Source organism: Centruroides vittatus, unplaced genomic scaffold, assembly GCF_030686945.1.
Source record: "Centruroides vittatus isolate TY-2023 unplaced genomic scaffold, ASM3068694v2 contig_349, whole genome shotgun sequence".
NCBI classification, from domain to species: Eukaryota; Metazoa; Arthropoda; class Arachnida; order Scorpiones; family Buthidae; genus Centruroides; species Centruroides vittatus.
The window spans coordinates 1938370-1958257 of record NW_027122172.1 but is presented as its reverse complement, the minus strand read 5'-3'; the positions used below and the strand labels follow the sequence as shown (position 1 = coordinate 1958257).

Below are 19888 nucleotides of genomic sequence, written 5' to 3'. Positions count from 1 at the left end.
TTAAGTAAAAAAATTTTTGTAAAATTTATTCTAAATGTTTTATAATTGTTTAAATTATAATTTTCAAGTACAAATTTACTTAATAATTTTGAACAAAAAGTTCTTAACAATTTAAAATATATGCTTTATAAGTACAATATTTTTATTTTAAAAAATTAAGACATTGAAACATCTAAGAATTGCCACAGTGTTTTTCAAACTCCAAACTCTTTGGTAAAGTGGAAACCTTAAACAAGCAAGAAATTCATTTTTGCAGAACCCTCACAACTCATTGGTATCTTTTGCTATAAATTTGTACAATTGACAGAGAAAGAACGAGGCCATCAGACTCTAATGTTTTAATTTTTATTATTATTTCATTGAATGATTAAATTAAAAATTATATATTTGTTTATAAATGTTTATTAATAAACAGTTATACATATTTTATCATTTAGTGAAACATCAGATATATATAAGGTGTATTGCCAACTCAGATAAATAACTTCTCTTCATTGTCTTTCTGCACTTTCATGGAATGACACACACACACACACACACACATATAATATATATATATATATATATATATAAAATCTCAATATTTTTATTCAAATAATAATTATACAACTAATTAAATTTTTTACTTTTTTAGCTGCAAGTACTTGAGGAGGAAGAAACAACTAAAACGAAAAGTTTATCACCTATTCCTGCATCACCTATTCCTGTTACTTCCATTACCAAAGAACCTATTACTCCTCTTTCAACTTCTATAGTAGAAGAAGAAAAACAATTAAGTTCAGGTGAGTTTTTTATTTGTTAAAAGTTTAGTTTATTGAAGCCATGTTCTTTATAGGCAAATAGAAATTTGTCAAAAATTTCAAACTTCTTTAGAAAATATTAAATAAACTTATTTAAAACGATTTTGAACAAATATTTTGAGAAATATAAAAAAAATTATAATTACTGCTAGTACTGATGTTTAATAGCAAATTTCTTTTGTTACAGTAATCTTACAAATTATTATTATTATTATTATTATTATTATTATATATTAATAAAATTCAAACTGTTTATAATGTACAAAGCAACCAATTCAATGATAATTTCAAAAATATGTGGATCAAGTGCACAAAACTAATATCAGATAATTCAGTGCAAAAATCAATGAATTGAGTTAAAACCAAAACATTCAGATGGCATTCATTTAAAAAAATTAGTAAAGTTACCAAAATATTTTAAATATATAAAATGTCAAATAATAAAACTTTAATTGTGAATTTGAATATTTATTTTGGTTTTTAAACTTGTTTCCAAAGGAATCAATTTAATTGTGAATACATCTGTTGCTAAGTTTATTTGCTGACCTTCATTTTCTTGGAGTTCACAGTTATTTAGAAATATTCTCTTTCATGTTTAAGTATTTTCAGGAACCAGGACTAGGAAAAGGAGATTTATTATACTTAGCTAGTGAACAAGGAATAGGATAGAATGTTTAAAGAATTAGATAAAAAGGTTAATAAGGAAAATGATAAAGATCAGCAGACAATGAAAGAGAAATTTTTTGTGTAACATCGTCTTTGTGGGTCATATGTACAGTAGGATATACGTTGAGAACACTTAATAGCGGTAATACATTACATCAATAGCTAGAGAAGTTATTTTCATCAAAAATAGGGCAGCGGTTCCTCTTCAAGATGACCGGGTTAACCACCCATTAACATACATTGGAGCAACGGAAAGAAGTCTCGCCATGAGGATGAAAGAACACGAATACTCTGTAAGAAAACAGCTGACCACAACGGCATTAGCGACATATGCGAATAATGAGGATGTTCACGTCGAACTACAGAATGCTAAATTACTACACAGAGTATCAGATAAGGCACAACTCAAGTACCTCGAATAGCTGGAGATCTATCGAGCAATTAAACAAGGGGTCGGTATTAACTTCAAAGAAATGGACACGCTTTCCACAGCATGGCATGCCATTTTTGAACAATTTCCCAATGATTGAAACACACATCAAAGATGGTTTAAATTATGTAGGATATTTATGTCATGATCTACGTGAAATTAATTGATTTATTCGGATATGTTTCAAATATTTTACGTATTTTAAATTTTAACGCAACGAATTCGAATTACGTAGTTAATCAGAACTTTTAAAAACATTCTATTCTACTAGCCGTTAGTTCAATATCGTCATTACCCGAGGATGTCTATTATATACAGATGAAAACGTTTGTAGAAAGAATTTTTCTGTTTGGTTATATACTGGTGATGGTTTATTTGGTGAGTGGTCTATAAATAAGTACCCAGTTTTTTAAAATAAATAGAGAAGCTTACTAACAAGAGAATTATTATGAAGAAAAATAATACTCTTATTAGTAATACTCTTTGACATGTTAAGAAACTGCAAATAAAAAAAGTGATGGAATCAAAAATTTTTGTTTTATTTAGTTGTCTTTTTCTGTGCTTGACACAACTTAGCCAGAGCAATCATTCACTTGTTAATGTCATCAAAATGTCACTGGAAAAGTCATATTTTTCAAACAGTACAGTGGAAAGGAATACATAGTGTTTCCCCATGACACTAGATACCATTGTATATGTTGTTTGGTCATCTTAAATTATATCATATCAGTGTATGGGAAAAGAAAACAGTAAAGTGACTGAAGCATGTTTTTCTGCCATAAATGTTTCCGAGCAGAAAATGTGTAGTGTGTTCTTACCTTAAGACAAGACTTATGAAATTCTATTTTTGGACAATGGAAATAGAAATTTTATACATTGGGGCCACTAAAAGGACTACTGACAATACAAAGGATGTCAAATCTGCAAAAGAAAATAAAATATTGAGCCAAGAAAGATTAGCAGAACAGATAGATATAAAATGGAAAGAAGCTAAAATTTTGAAAGAAGTTAGAGAAGAACTCATGGATTCATTCTTTTTCTGCATATTCAATGAGAAAAGTTTAGGAAGTAATATGACTAATAAGAAAGATGCAGATAGTCTACCCAATCTTCTCAACAAAAAAAATAAATAAATAAAAGTCAGCTAAGTATAACATAACCAGTTTAAATAGTTAGGCTTATTTAAAATCAGATGTACTGTATGTAAATCTTCAAAAAAATAAACAGTTAGACCAACAAATTTGCAGTAGAATAACTGTGACAATTTGAATAAAAACAGCTTGATGAGATATTTGAATGATTTGAAATTAGCAAAGAATAAAATTAGATCTAATATAACTGAAAATTACTCCTGAAGATTGTCAATTAATGAATCTAATGATTTGATGAATAATTAGATAACTTTATTAAATGTTGAATTATCAATGTAATCTAGTTTTTGGAATTTTACTTTATTCCATGTTATAGTATAAATGTTAGACTACACAAATGTTTAAATAATAAAATCAATAAATTTCTCATATACTTCAGAATTTAAATATTCTACTATTTATATATAGTTTTTTCTGTTCTTTTCTTGTTTTTACAAATTATGTACCTGAATTTAAATCATAATTATGTTTTTAGTATCAGAAAAGATTTTTCTCTAATATTTATACTATATTTTTCATCTATAAGCATATCTTATATATATTTTGTTATAAATTTTAAAATCCTTCTCTTAGAAAAATTATTAGAGGTTTAACTTATGTATATTAATATCATAAATATACTTTAAAAAGTTTATTTATTAAAATTAAGAATATATTTCTAAGTTTTATTATTAATATGATTTGAAAATGTACCTGATAAAGCTGAATGTTCTTAGAATGATTTGTCAGAGTTTATGATTCAGTCATAAAGCATCACAATAAAATTTCGGAGAAACATTTTCATTTATTCAGATAAGGTTTTAAAACTGTTATTATTTGTTGTATAGATTGTTTTTAATACACACAATTTAATTTATATACTTGATTTAATATTTCTGTATTTCAATAATTTTATTAGTAGTATTTATTAATAAAATTGTTATAATTTTATTAATGATAAGTTTTTATTATTATAATTAATGAATTGTTGTATCTTAAAATTATTGCAATCTTTTTTTTTTACCTTAAAATAAAATTGGTTATTTTATTTGTTTAATTTTATATTTATTTAATTTTGAATTTAATGTAACTTTTAATAAAAACAGCAATTTTAATGTACATACAGAGTATATCTAGGATAGTCCTGTAAAGGATATATAGGTTACTTTTTATTTCCAAAATCATTATATTTTATAAGCTTTGATAGAAGTATGATAACATTTGCAAAATTAAATACCATATTTTACAGTATGTAAGACTTTTGTTCAAAAACAGGCTCAAAAAGTGTCCTGTATCTTCTATGTGAAGTTGTAAGATCTCGTAGACTAATGAATTCCTCAAATATCCTTCATTAGACTACAGGTTACCTCTATCTAACCAAACTCTTTAATAGAAATGTTATTGTTTTATATAAAATTATTATTAGCAAGGTTGAGGTCAAAGTTTTAAACGCGAAAATGTGTACGTCAGACATTCTTCGCCGCTTTCCTGTATGCCTAGAAGTTTGACAATGGCGTTTGGAAAGTCAGTGGAATCATGCTCGACATTCCAAACGCCATTGTCAAACTTCTAGGTTTACAAGAAAGAGGCGCCGAACATCTGACGTACACGTTTTTGTGTTTAAAACTTTGGCCTCAACCTCACTATTAAGTTGACTTTGGTTATAGCTAAGTTCTTTCACATGTTTTTGTGCAGAACATTTTAATGGTAAATGACTTTTTTTAAACTCTTCTTTGTTCCTAATAAATAAAAGTGTGCATTTAATTTTACTGTTTTTTAATCAGAACAGTAAAAAGAAAAAATGGTGCAGCTTGTCAGACATGGGATGATTTAAATACATTAAATAATTTTTCTAAATATTTTGTGCTGAAATGGAAGTGTCTTGTATGCCATAAAATAAGGTAGTTCACATCTTATTCTTATCAAGTCTTTAGCATGAAGTGAACTGTGATATTCAAATACAATATACTAATGTGGTTATTAATAAGTAAAAGTGGGCATCAGTGAAAGCTTGTCAAATAAAATTTGACAAGTTTTCACTGATGCCACTTCACCCATTAATTGATTTTTGAGCAAAATATATGTAGTACAGAACATATAACCATTGCCATTTTTATCTGTTCAACTGTTTTCATATCAAACTATTCCTAGAATTCTATCAATGTAAAATTGTGTTTGATTTTATTACACTGCATTGGATTTTTGTGTTTTCTACACTAAATTTTGAAGGTTTATTCCTTAATTCTTCACAAAAATATCTAGATTTGTATATCTGACTAATTTTGAATTAATTTTATAAGAATGTGACCTTTATAATTACAGCATATTATATGAAAAGTTTGGAATAACTGGAACATTGAAGTTTAGAATGATCACATTTTGTCTCAAAATGAGTCAATGGTAGCTTAAAATAAATTTCTAGGAAAGAATAATGAATTGATACATTTACTGTGAAATTTTCTTTCAAAATCTTGGCAAATACTAGTTAGAAAAGTACACTTTTGAAATTTTTGCTGCAAATCTTGTTTCCCTGAGAAATTGATTTAAAACTGTGAAGAAGACTATTATCCATGATTCCAATTTTAATGTTTCTTAGTTACTATTAATTTTTGAAAATTGAATACATGACTTTAATTTTATCACTAGCATTCACTGTATTCATAATCAAGGATTAAGAATTAGAGTTAGAAGTTAACCAATAACGTGTGTGTATGGTCCAGAATTGCCTAATTCTTCTGCTATATCATCCTCTCCTTGCATGCTTTCTACAATTTCTTGATCATTCAAAATTTGAAAACCACCGTTGTGGTTGTCATCATCACTTCTCAACCAGTTTTCCACCTCCCTGAATTCCACACACTTAGAGACTTGGAATGTCCTCTATTATCTTATGAAATGTAAGAAAATTACAGTTGAATGATGTAAGAGAATTGCAGTATGACATCAGTGGAAGAGAGGAAGGAGAGCAAGTGCTGGTTCAGACAATTGGACATTTGGTTAATTGGTGTTTGGATAATCAGAGTTCTACTGTACCTCACATATTTTTTCATATTATCTAATTATGAAAAGTTTATTATATAAAATTTTGTTGTATTTGTTATCTTCTGTCAATGTAAATTTTTAGGTTGTAATTCTCCAACACAAACTAATTTTTAGATGTCTGGTTTGTTTTATCAAAGCTTTTTTCACCTGTTATGTTTCATGTTCTTGATGCCAGGCTGCTGGACAAACACAAAAATAATGTGTGGTATTATCAAACAATTTGAATATTCTAATTATTATTATTTTTTTCACTTAACAGAAAGTTAATAACGAATTTCATAAAATTATATTTACAAAATTAAAATATTTTTGCAATCCACAAGAATAAAACAGACATTTATGATTAGGACTGCATTCCGCTTATAGGTTGCAGTGGCTGATTTGTTATAAATGAGAGTAACTATATGAACGTATGGAATATGCACCTTAATCCATCAAAATTTGCAAAATGTGCTTTTTAATATTTCCAAATACAATAGAAACATATGTAAAAGAAGTAAAATAATACATTATATAATGTATATGCATGTATTTGATATCTATTCATTACTTATGTGTAATTATTTTATTATGTAGGTCACAATAATTTCAATTAAAGCAATGACAAGCTAAATACAGGTTTATAATTTATTTTGAAAGTTGTTGACAGTTTTTTCTCAATAATGACTTATATAACTCATCAGCTTAAAAAATGATCCAAATAAAACAGAATCATACAATATCTCTTTTTAGCCTCAAATTAATTAAATATGCTCTTACATCTCCTAAAGTACAAGGAGTTGGACAAAACCTTGTTTTTAAGCTACTTTTTACAAAGGAAATCTGGAAAAAAATATGCTATTACCTAAAATTCTGGTGTAAGGAACTGAGTCCGAACGTTATTTTTATTTTATTATTATTTCCGTTTTATTATCTTTTGTTTGGGGTTTATGTTTATTTAGGACGAAGGTTCCCCACCACTCTCTTGTTAGTAATGAAAAATGAAGATAAAACAACTCACGGAGAAATAAGCGCCGTAGGAAAAAATCTTGCGCACTTGCGCTGCCCGGCGGAAGTAACAGTCCGCAGAAAAAAAAATGGAGGGGGGAGTCCCCACAATCACTAGTAGAGAAATACTTGATAAACCGTCTTAAACATCCCAGAAAATTATGATAAATATTTTGTAAACGGTTTATAAGCTTTGTCGGAAACTTAAAGCAGCCAGAACAGAAAATTAATGTTAGCAACTAAGTATGTAAATAAGGGGAGTAACCCAGCTCAAGTGTGACGTCACCTCACAGTATAAAACCCGTACGTTAACCGAAGAAGGAGAGGTGATTTCCAAACCGAGGTGAATTCCAAATCGAGGCGACTGTGAGAGCGAGGTTAATTCGAAAGCGAAGTATTTTCTGATAGAAGTCCAGATTGATAATTGGACGATCCAGGGTGTTAAAGAGGAGTTCGATTGACGATTTGACGTTATCGAAAGGATTGAGGAAATAGTTTTCTTCGTATAGTGAGGTGACGGATAGACGTTTAATTAGTAAGAGATTTTGTTCATAGTTTCTAAGTATTTGATTTGTTGAATTTCAAAGGGGAATTACTATTAAGTTAAGCTAAGTAGCTAAGTTTATTGTCGGGTTGACTTGTTGATTTTCGTTAATAAATTTTGTTTGGAATTATTGACATTTGTACGTAGTACGTTCTAGTTATTAATTAAATATATTTGAACTTTTGATTTGACTTGGTATTTATCGTTATTATTACTAATCTTTCGGTGCACGCTTAAAAGCCCAGGCCTGGCAAACTAATCTCGAATCCGCGTAAAGTACCCGTTAGGTTAACGGAAGTTTCACCGACCGTAATTATAGTCGGTTTCCTAAGATACTAAAAAAAATAGTACTTTACACTGCTCCTTAGTTATAAAGCAGTTTTCTTCCAAATCTCTTGAATATCGTTTATTATCAAATTTTAATGATGATATTAGGATAAATATTCTAAAGCCACTAGAATGGTATTACATATAAGACAACAAACAAATTAATTTTTATTATTAAGTTATAAACTATCATTATTATAACTAAATTTAGTAGTTTGAAAATATGACATTAAGATAAATATATTTAAATAGACAAATAAAATTTAAATCGTTAATTTATCATTCAAAGTTAGTATTCTTCTTATTTAAGCATCTTTAATTAAATGTATTATAATGTAGATATTTATCATATATATATATTAAAATTATTCTTAATTTTTTTACTGTTTAGAAGAGAAGACACACGAGAGAAAACTTTTAACTCCCAGTGAAGTGAAAATTACACCAGTAACTAATTCAAATTCCCAGAGGTCATTAATTGAAGTTAGTAAAATTGTTTTCAATTAAAATCATAAAATTTTATGAAAAATTAGCTTTGTAGATTGTAAATTTGACAGCCATAATCTTCCTTATGTAAATTATTAAGTATATATTTATATATCTTGAACTTTTATATTTTCTTTATATTGGATTTATTTGCCATTGATATATATGAAATATTCTTTAAATTAAAATTTTAAAATTAAAATCATATTAAAAAAGTTGATCATTATCAAAGTAATTTATAAATGGTGCTTTGTTTACGCTATAAATACTGTTGTTGATTTCATACTGTAATACAGTAGAGCATCGATTATCCGACTCAATTGGGGACTGGGGTCGGTCGGATAACTGAAAAAACGGATAACCAAAAAGTACAAAAAAATACATTATTAGTATAGTATGTTAGTATATCTCATGTAATTAGTACTGTACTGTACATTAGTATATTGCTATTAACCTATTTCGTGTTGAATTTTCATCGATGTTAAGCCTAACAAAAAATTTTTTAAAATAATAATCATCGCTATTGTATCGTTAAAGATTATCTCTTTATTTTGCACAAAATAAATACAAAAATAAATAACTATAGAAAATTAAGCCTGGTTTAAATACTGGCCTCCCTTTCATGGTTGAGCCAGTGTTGCCAGCTAAAGCATGCAAAAATTTAACAAAAATAATAATAAAGTAGCCGAGAAGTAGCCAAAAGTTGTAGCGCCACATCACCAGCGGACATTTGAATTTGCCAAGTAGAACGCGGTCGGTTAATCGATGCGACGGTCGATCGGGGGTCGGATAATCGATGCTCTACTGTAATAGAAAACTTACAAACAGTTGAATTCAGATTTTTTATTATTTTTTAAATACATAATTTTTTCCATTTTTTATTTTTTTTTCAAAATAATAAGGTTATACATACATAAAAAAATTTTTAACATCAGTAGAATCCATCTTTACTTTGATAATTATCACTGTTATTTTTTGTTTTTATTAATTTAACAATAAAAAATTAGGAAAGTTGTTAAAAAATTATCTTGATAAAAAATAGTTGCCAGAAACTTGACAGAATTTGATTTGATCAAAAATTTGTTTGCTAAAAGTAGAAAAAATGAATGAGTGGCAGCAATTTAGGTCAGTTTATGTAAACAACAAGCAATTTAGATTTGAAATATTAATGAAATTGTTAAATTGCACTATATTTGGTAGACAAAACTGTTAATCCATCAATTTTGTTCTATTACAGAAAAGAAAAAATTGATGAGAATTTATTGCATATATGATTAAGATTGCTACTTCTTGCTAAGAGTACATAAGGAAACAAATAAAATTTCAGAATTATGGTCTACTTGGTATAATTCATTTTATAAACAGACCATAGAGTTCAAAAGTGCATATTTACATCTGATCAAGTCAGTAGATGTAAATATGCATTTTAGAATAAAATTTTTGATTCAATTAATTGAGAGCAACATTATTTGAATACTTATTAGAGAGAAATTTTATTTTTAAATTTTTTAAAAATTTAAATACTGAACATAGTAGCTTATAAATTATAAAATAAATAAATAAATTTTACATTCTATATTTATTAAAGTGAATGTAAATCTGCGATTAGATTTAATGTGTTTTAAATCTTGTTTTTAAAACTCTTTTTGTTGTGAGTAGTCAACTGAATAAATTCTTTTCAGCCTTGTAGAGTATTTGAGCACCATGTCTAACAAGATTACATGAATCAAATTGTACTATGGCTCTGTTTTTTGTTGTTATAAAGTATTTTTCACAATTCATCTCAGATTTGAGTCTAAGTTAATTGGGACTCGTAAAGTAAACAAATATTTAGCTATAGAAAAAGTCTATATATATTTTTTTCTTTTTTGAAAATATTACAAAAATTGATTTTAATAAGTTGTTCATAAATTATTTCTATATTAGTTTGACTCCCTTAAACCAACACCAGCAGTAGTATCAGCAATGGGAGCTGTTGCAAATAGTCTTGATGATAAAATTGCCTTAATACAAAAGGAACAAGAAATTGAAAATCTTAAAGCAGAAATAAAAGATTTGAATGAAAAACTGCAAACTATAATGGCAAAACGTTCTGAAGATAAAGTAAAATTAAAAGAATTTGAAAAGACAAAAATTCAAGTACAACAGGTACAAATTTATTGATTACGATACTAAATTTTAAATTTATATTATATTATACAGTAAATATTCTAATAATTTATATAAAACTTTTCAATTCTTTTAGTTGTTAGAATTTAAATCAAAAATTACTGAATCTCAAAATGAACTTCAACGGCAGCTTGTATTAGCGAAAAAGGTAATTACTTTTTACTTTTTATTTTTATTGGATCGTATTTCAATTTGTTCATTAATAGCATAATAATAAAAGAAATGATTTAATTTAATTTTTTAGAATTATCTTTAGAAAATAGAATTACTTTATTATCTATTACAATAGTCAATATACTATCATGTTTAGATAATTATATTTATATATCAGTTGAAAAAGTAATGTATGTCATAAACTAATTGGAGATTTAAAAAGTTCCTGGATTGATTTATTGACAAGTAACTGTTAGAATCAAGACTAAGAAGTTTGTCAGAAAATATACAGTAGGTGTTTGATTACTGAACAGTTTGGATAGCGAACAAAGTTTTGGAATGGATTATGTTTGTTAACTGATCACCCATTGTACATCATATACTATACACATGCAAAGTTCTAATATAATATGTGATTTTGTACAAACAGGAGCTTAAGTTCTTTTTTGCTTGCAAGTGCTGCATTGCATTTTTTCTTTATCGTGGATAATCATTGAGAGCAGTGTATATGCATAAAATCTTGTGTTAAGCTTGGAAAAATCTCCAATACAAAATGATACAGAAAGCTTCCAAAGAACAAATCTTCCAAATGTCTTCCAGAGTATTTGTCGGACTATGTTAAGACTAATATATTAATCAGATATAAAATAATTTGGCTAGATCCACCTTTTCCAACTGGTGTTTCATGAGGAATGTCTTGGTTTCCACAGTGAATTGAGAAATTGTTCTATAAAGCACTTTTACAAGGTTGTATATTGTATTAAATATCTCTCATGCTTTTAACTTCAAGAAAATATACATGGACAAGTAGGAACCACAGTCTCATTAGTAAGAGTCAAACACTTGGGGATAAGGATATAAAAAGATAACATTACTCACAGATAAAGTATAAAATGGTTATATAAAGGAGCTATTCAGTTTCAATGAAATAAAAAGTAATTATTTCTTCATTTAACATAATTAAAATTTTTAATTCAACAATACACTTGACTGAAGTAGATTAAAGTAGAGTTGTCTTGGGATTTTGCACAAATTTACTTCTCATGAAAGTGTTCTGCAGTTTCAAGAATGTTGGGAACGGTGAGGCTAAAGGCTGGTGGTTAGGCTGCCATCTTGTAGTAAATGACAATATTAATTGAATCTGGTGTTTGTTATATGAATAAGTCTTTAGGTTAACAACAATTTTAATGGCATAAATGCTATGTAGGTTCCATTTCTATTGATGATGATGGTTATTCAGATAAACTGTCAACTTTAATTTTTTCAAGCAAAATTCAAGAAATAAAGTATTACTGTGCTTGAAAATTGTCTTGCATTCAGTATAAGATGTTTACAAAGTAAAATTCTCTCTGATTCTGGTAGTATGTTTCAAACAGTCCTAGTTGCTATACTATGACAGCTTATGTTATACTACATTTACTGCTAATCAGTATCTAAGCAAAAATTCAATAGTAATTGTTTTACAATCTCCCTTATTCTCCAGATTTAACTTGAAATTACAACAAAATAAAAAAACATTAGTATCAATTCCAGTACAAAATACATTAATATTAACAGTACAGCATGTAACAATTAAAAGAAAAAAAGGAATAATACAAAGTTAATATCAATAACAAACAAAAGCAACAATAATAATACAGTAGAGAGTCGAAAATCGGAATCAATTGGGGACTGGGGTTGTTCCGATTAGTCATTTGTTCCGATTACCCATTATGTACGAAAAAATACATTAACCTGTCCGATGTTCAAATTTTTCTCCATTGCGTGTCCTTCGTGTTGAATTTTCGTCGATTTTAAGCCTAACGAAAATTTTTATAATAATAATCGAGGCTATCGTATCGTTAAAAATTATTTTTGCATTTTGTACAAACAAAATAAATATATTAAAAAATATATAAACAAAAAAAATTATACTTTAGAAGTAAATTTAGTATCAAAAACGTTCGATTCAGCACGACACAATCCGACTGAAAATTGTTCCGATTACCGGCGTTCCGATTAACGACTCTCTACTGTAGTTATATCCACAAAAGAAATAAAAAATGCACATAAAAATGACAGCGAATAGTCACACACACAAAAAAATACTATAAAATAATATAGAGGAAAAAATTAAACAATTACCTGAAAAAAATTAAATTATTAATTATAATACCCTCAAAAGTGCCGACCAAATCTGTAGAAATTTAATTTTTAACATTAAGATTATGTATGAAATTTGAAATTATAGTTTTATACATTTTTCTTGGGAAAGTGTTTATTTTTAATTATTTTTATTTTTTCTGGGGATATATACAGCTGCATACATAAGTATCATGTACTTTATAATGTAAGAAAAATAAATTACTGAATTGCATACAAAATAGAATTTGTGAAGGTAAAAAACTTTCAAATTATAAAACACAAATAATTTTTAATTTCAAAAATATCTCCATGGATTAAAACAATTTATCATTAGCCTTTTATGAAATACCAGTTTTGAAGTATCTTGGATATAATTCAAATTTAAATATTATAGTTAAAATATAAAGAAATATTTGATTTCAGATTAAGCAATAATGATATTTGATTTAAGTTAAAGACCTATTTTTATTATATTTTATAATTGCAAATCAAATATTTTGTTTTTTGATTAACCAGTTTTTTTTTTCTTTATATATTTTAAAACCAAACAATTGCTGGATTAAATCAGGCTACATAGCCCAATGTAATCTAACAATTGTTTAACTTTAACTATTGGGCTTAGAGATGTTTATATATTTTAAAATTTGAATAAGTTCAAAATAAAAATATGAATATTAGAAAGTATTGTGTATTTAATACATTGCATAAATAATAAAACTACAACAGAAATTGAGATTTTTTAATATATATTTTTAAAAACTTAATGATTTAATTCATATTCAGGAAGCAAAAGATGCTGTTGAAGAAAAAGAACAGCATGCAGAAGAAATGTCTGATTTGGCAGAAGCAGCTGAAATTGCTACTTTAGATAAAGAAATGGCTGAAGAAAAAGTAATTTTTCTTTATTATTTATTTACTTTAAATTTATTCTGTTTCATGAACACACTAAAAGGTTTAATTTACGTTTTTCTTAAATATTGAAATGTAATTATCAATTTAAAAATTAGGCACAAAAATTTAAATAATATTTAAACAATTTATAAAAAATCTGATTTTTATTTATGATATTTTGCTTCATTCTAATTTCATTTCAGTGTTTTATAAATTGGAACCAAAAATTACTTGTTTTTGAATTAAGATCAGTCATATTTTTTTCTCTTTTATGCTTTAATTGTGAAATAAAATGTATAAGTAAGGAAATATATCCCTCTAATCATTTTTAAGAAATTTGATATATTTCAATATTAATCACCAGTTTTTTTAAAATAATTTAAAACTAATTTTTAATCAATATTTAGTGATATAAAAATGTTATTTGACAGTGCAAAAACATTTTCTTACTGCTATTAATATCCATTTTGTTGAATGATTTATAAGACTCTATGTATGTTTAGAATTATTTTCCACTACTCTAGTGAATATTTAATTTTACACCATATTTTTTAAACTTAATTTTAGTAATATAATAATTAATTCAATGTTATTTCAATAAATATTTTATCCAAAATTAAAAATACAAGTTTTTAACTTTGTTGTTGTATAATTTAGTCTCTCTATTATTGCAGATATATGTAATTTTGAAAATATTAAATTTTCAAATTACTTACAAATTTTTATTTTAAATTTTTGCATTTTGCAATGATTGAAATTAATGTGCAAGGTGATAATATTCAAGAATAGTTTTAAAAAGTAAAATTAAAATTAAATATTGTTTTGGTTATATGTGGTCTATATATATGAACAAATTATTCTAAGTCTGACATGATCAAGAAAGTAAAAAATATTCCACTCAATCATAAAAATTTTGGCATCTTAAATTTGATGTTTTGTATGTCACTGAAATAGTTGCTGAAAGACTTCACTTAGTTTTAAAAATTACAAATATTCTTTAATTTTACAGTAAAAATAAATAGTTAAAGGTTTCTATAATTGATATCATATTCCAGTTGTTTGAATAGAGTAACAAATTTTATCTACTTGTTTTTTTTTAATTATTAATATGCATTTTATTATTTAAACCATCATAGTGTGAAACTTTACAAGCAGAAATTGAACAAATGAAAGAAAAAATTGAAGAGCTTACATTGGATTTGGAAATCATCAGAAGTGAAATTGCTGAAAAAGGTGACACTTTTATTATGAATTAAAGTAAAATTTCTAAATTAATTGTATTATGATTATAATCAAAAATAAGTTTTTAGTAATTGTTTCTATGATAAATATTTTAAAGAAATAAATTTTAAAAATTAGTGACTTGCCAAAGTTTAATATTTTACTAGAAATATTTTATCTTTAAAATTAAAATTTATTTGAAATAATAAAATTATTTAAATATTATGAAACTTTAACAGCTTAGTACTAATCAAATAAAATTCAATGAATGTTAATGTTTGGTAATAATAATATACAATCTACACTGCTGGCCATTAAAATTGCAACACCAGGAAGGAATGATCATATGAACGTCAAAATCATATGAAAGGAAGAAGAGATTTTGATATGCAAATGATTAGTATTTCAGCGCATTTAGACAATGCAAGAGGGAGAAACGACATCTGAAGCACTGCATAAAAGAAAAGTTGTGCAGTGGATTTCTCATTCGGAAATAGCTTTGTAAGGTCGGGGTTTCGTCAGAATATCATGTTATGTCTCGAATAATAAGAAGAAATGCTTACCAGCAAGTGTCGGAATTCGATAGAGGCAGGATCGTTGCCTATCGAGAGAGTGGATTATCGTTCCGTGATATTGTTACTTGCACTGGTTGAAATCCAACCACTGTCATGCGAATATGGAATCGATGGGTTGCTGAGGGTCTTACTGAATTGCATGCAGGATCTCAACGTCCTCCCATGACTAACGCCCGAGAGGACAGACATGTTGTGAGGTTGGCCATGCAAAACCGTACAACTACATCATAGACCATTAGTCAGGAAATGAGCTTGTTTGCAGCATGTCCAGTATCTGCTCGAATGGTGCAATGACGTTTGCAGCAGCATGGACTGTCAGCATGGTGACCATTACTTCGGCTTCCCTTGACAATGCAGCATAGAGAGAGATGGTGACTCTGGTGCGCCCAACAACAAAGCTGGATACAAGAGTGGCACAATGTCGTCTTTTCAGATGAGTCCCGGATGCAGCATTCTGATGGCCGTAAACATGTCTGTAGGTTCCAAGGAGACTGCTCGTCACCTGCTTGCATTCGATATTGACATAGGGGCCTTGCACCTGGTGTGATGATATGGGCAGCCATTAAGTACACAACATGAACATCTGTAGTTCGGATCAATGGTACTTTGAATGGAGATTGGTACATTTCTGACATCTTATGTCCAGTGGTTGTGCCCTATCTTCGAGGCCTGCGAAATGCCATCTTCCAACAAGATAATGCAAGACCACATGTTGCATGTCGTGTTCTGACCTTTCTCAATACAGAGGGTATTCGATTGTTGCCCTGGCCCACACGGTCTCCAGATCTCTCTCCAATTGAAAACATCTGGTCATGGGTTGCTAAGAGACTGACCTGCCACCCCCTCCGACTAATACGGTTGATGAAGTGTGGCATAGACTTGAAGCAGCATGGAATGAGTTGCCCGTTTCTGTCATCCAAGTCCAGTTTGACTCCGTGCCTAACTGGATAAGGGTCATTTTAACTGCCAGGGTGGCAACTGTTTCTACTAATTTTGCACCCCTGTAAACCCCAAACTGCTTGCAAATTTAATCATTTTGTCTTCATTCCATACTGTTTCTGTCTTCATTCCATATTGTAAGTAAATACAATAAATACAGTCAAACCTGTTTTTATGCGGTGGATAGGGATCGCATAAAAAAAAACACACAAAAAAAAAATCGCATGAAATTTCACGAGTGGCTATCTTAGTTTCTAAGGAAATTACCTTCCTCTTCGCTTTGTTTTTGCTCTTATTCATTTTCAGGGATTATGTCTAAACATAAAATAAAAATCCTAAAATTTTATATCTAAATAGAAAGAATAATATAGTACATTTACCTTCAATTTACGCTTTGAAATGAATCTTATTTTAATGGTCCAGGAATGTGAAAGCACTTTGAAGGTTTAATTAACGTAATTAAAACACGCGTAGAATTTATTGACAACAGATGTCAGCACTTGACTGCATCATCTTGTCTATCTTGTCTGTTTTACATATTTTTGTCCAGTGGTGTTTTGTTGACTTAAAAAATAAATTATTTCATTTTTCGCATATTCATGCAATAATATTGCTATAATAAGTTTATTTAGCTATAATAAGTTAACGTGAGACATGACAAAACGCATGAGACTAGTTGCCGACTATACCGCACAAATAAAAGAAATCGCACAAGAAAAAACCGCACAAATAAAAAATCGCCGCATAAAAACAGATTTGACTGTATATTTTTTTTATTTGCTTTCCTTCTTGGTGTTGCAATTTTAATGCCAGCAGTGTAATTATTATTTTAAATTTTAGTATATACTGATATATTTATTATGAAAACTATTAGGTACTGAAGGTGCAGCTACACATTATGAAGTTAAACAACTTGAACAGCAAAATGAAAGATTGAAAGAGGCCTTGATGAAGTAAGATAATATAAATTTTAGAATAACACTATTGAAAAGTTTTAATAGGTGGTTGTCTCTTTAATCCGAAAACATTCGGTAGACTAACTTTACAGCTACCTAGACAACCACCTATTAAACATATATACAGCTACTAAACAAATTTAATTGAAAAGTTTTATTTCATTAATTTTATATGAGGTTTTTAAGGATTGTAGTTCTGTGCAAATGAAAGTGTAGTTATCTAATTAATTAAATCTAATGTTTTTTTTTTATTTATCTTTTGTTGTAACTGATTGCTACTGTCTATCTCATAGCAATCATCTCAGGACAGAAGTTCCTGTTTTTGGTTTGATATTTGCAGTCTTTTACATTTATTACTAAAATTTGATTATTTATGGAAGGATTAAGAAAAATTATTGTTAATCTTAGACAGTTAAATGATTTTTTATTTTTGTTAATCTGAAAATCATTTTATTTTATTCATGTTGTTTGTTGACTGCTACATGGTACTAGTAGATACAATTTTATAGTTTCTCACATTATTTTAGCATGTACACTTACATGGATAGTAAACAGTAGAAGTCATTGTAAATGAAAGCATTGTATTTTACAAGAGGATTTTAGCTATTATTTTTTTATCTTTACCTATTAACAATGTCATCTAACCAAAAGGATTTTAACGGTAAAAAATCAAAGAGATTAAAAAGTGGCATCCCTAAAAGACAAAAATTAAAATGTTTTACAGATTGTTTACGAGGACTAAATTAACTAGTTATGGGTTGCTCACACTTTCATCTTAGAAGAATTTATTACAAGATACATTAAGAAAAAGTGACGGATTATAAATATGGTAGCTCAATTTTTTTTTTTGAAAACATTTTTATTTCATAATTATGTATTTTTTCCAATATCCTAACTTTATTTTTCACTGTATTTTTTCTTTTCATATTTGCTGTTTCCATATTTGTAGCAATTTTTCAGAATCTAAACCCTTGTAAATATGAAGCCTCTATTATAATTTCATTAGCAGATATAACGTATAAAATTGATATTATAATAAACAGTATTTTTATTTATGAAAATTATTACAGTTTGCATTTTAATAAAACATAATTTATTAATATATAATTTAATTTTGGGTAACATAAATTTATTATTTTTAATAAATTATGTTACCCATAATAATAATATTAATATTATTATTATTATTATTATTCATAAAAACATAACTATAGTTACATAGCATATGAGTATAATAAAACAATTGACATTTTGTTTGAATTGCAAAAAACAGTTGATTATTTTTTTAACCATATTTATATTTTCTCATTTAATCAATATTTTATATGAAATAATAGGATCTTGTTTATTTTAAGTAATTAGTCATTTTTAAAATAGGTATCAAACATTGTTTAATTCAACAAATTCTCATTAGCATCAACTTCACTTAGTTTCAAATGTCAGTTGGTATCACCAATTTTTGACATCCCAGCAGAAACTCTATACTTTAAATATACACTTGACTCAACTTAATTTCAGTATATTTAATTATCAGTTACTGTTAGCCTTTTTTCTGGTCTGAAATATACATTCAGGTGATTATAACTAAAGTATTGTTTATAGAAATATTGAGCATCACTAAGGTCTTTGCATAGTATTAGTCTTGTTATAATAAAGTAATTGTTTGCAGAGTCAGAAGTGCCATAGTTGTAAGTTTGTGTATTAATATTGTTCTGAAATGTCTTTTATACAATGCTACCATGTCAGGTTTGGTTGCACTTGGATGGCTAAATATCTCTAGATCAACGATTGCTAACTTTTCTGACCTCATGGACCACTAAATTCACAATGTTGAATCTCGCAGACTACTGTCATGAATTTTTTTAAATGATAGAAACATTTATGGATTAGTGGTTACAAAAGTTCCATTTTACTTTATTAATATGAAATTCACTTGTTTAATTACAACAAATTAGTATGAAGTTTGTTGCTGCTTGTTTGAAATAAGTTTATGGATTCTTGGCTCTTTTTCACAAAGGACAACAATTGCACTCACATTATTTATTGTTGATTATTTTTATTGATTTATTGACATTATAATTTATTGATAACAGTAATTTCATGTTTGGTTTTAGATTCAAATAAAAACTCTCAATGAGTGAGAAAAAGCAACTTTGCATTTCTTTCAGAATACTTCACATAACCTTGAGTTGTTCAATGTCCAAATTTCTCCACGGATCATCAAAATTTTCTTGTGGACCATCAGTGGTACATGGACCACTGGGTGACTAGATAGTACTAAACAGAATTACAGTAGAGCATCGATTATCCGACCCCCGATTAACCGACTTATGGTTAACCGACCGCGTTCTAGTCGGCAAATTCAAATATCTACTAGTGATGTGGCGCTACAATATTTGGTTACGTCTTAGCTTGTTTTAGCTGGCAGCACTGGCTCGGACCACAAAA

The 19888-nt window shown here is 27.7% G+C and overlaps 1 protein-coding gene across 2 annotated transcripts in view; it reads left to right on the top strand.

The window, feature by feature from the left end:
- The window catches only part of LOC136974406 (dynactin subunit 1-like), a 77578-nt gene that overhangs the window by 11324 nt on the left and 46366 nt on the right, over window positions 1-19888 (top strand). The window contains exons 2-8 of one of the 2 annotated variants that reach the window (XM_067269274.1): window positions 635-776; window positions 8318-8409; window positions 10339-10560; window positions 10658-10729; window positions 13642-13749; window positions 14886-14982; window positions 17359-17437. In XM_067269274.1, coding sequence (XP_067125375.1) covers window positions 635-776; window positions 8318-8409; window positions 10339-10560; window positions 10658-10729; window positions 13642-13749; window positions 14886-14982; window positions 17359-17437 — 812 coding nt within the window. Of the gene's footprint in view, window positions 1-634; window positions 783-8317; window positions 8410-10338; window positions 10561-10657; window positions 10730-13641; window positions 13750-14885; window positions 14983-17358; window positions 17438-19888 lie in introns of both variants that reach the window. The other variant, XM_067269273.1, reaches the window with a different exon arrangement.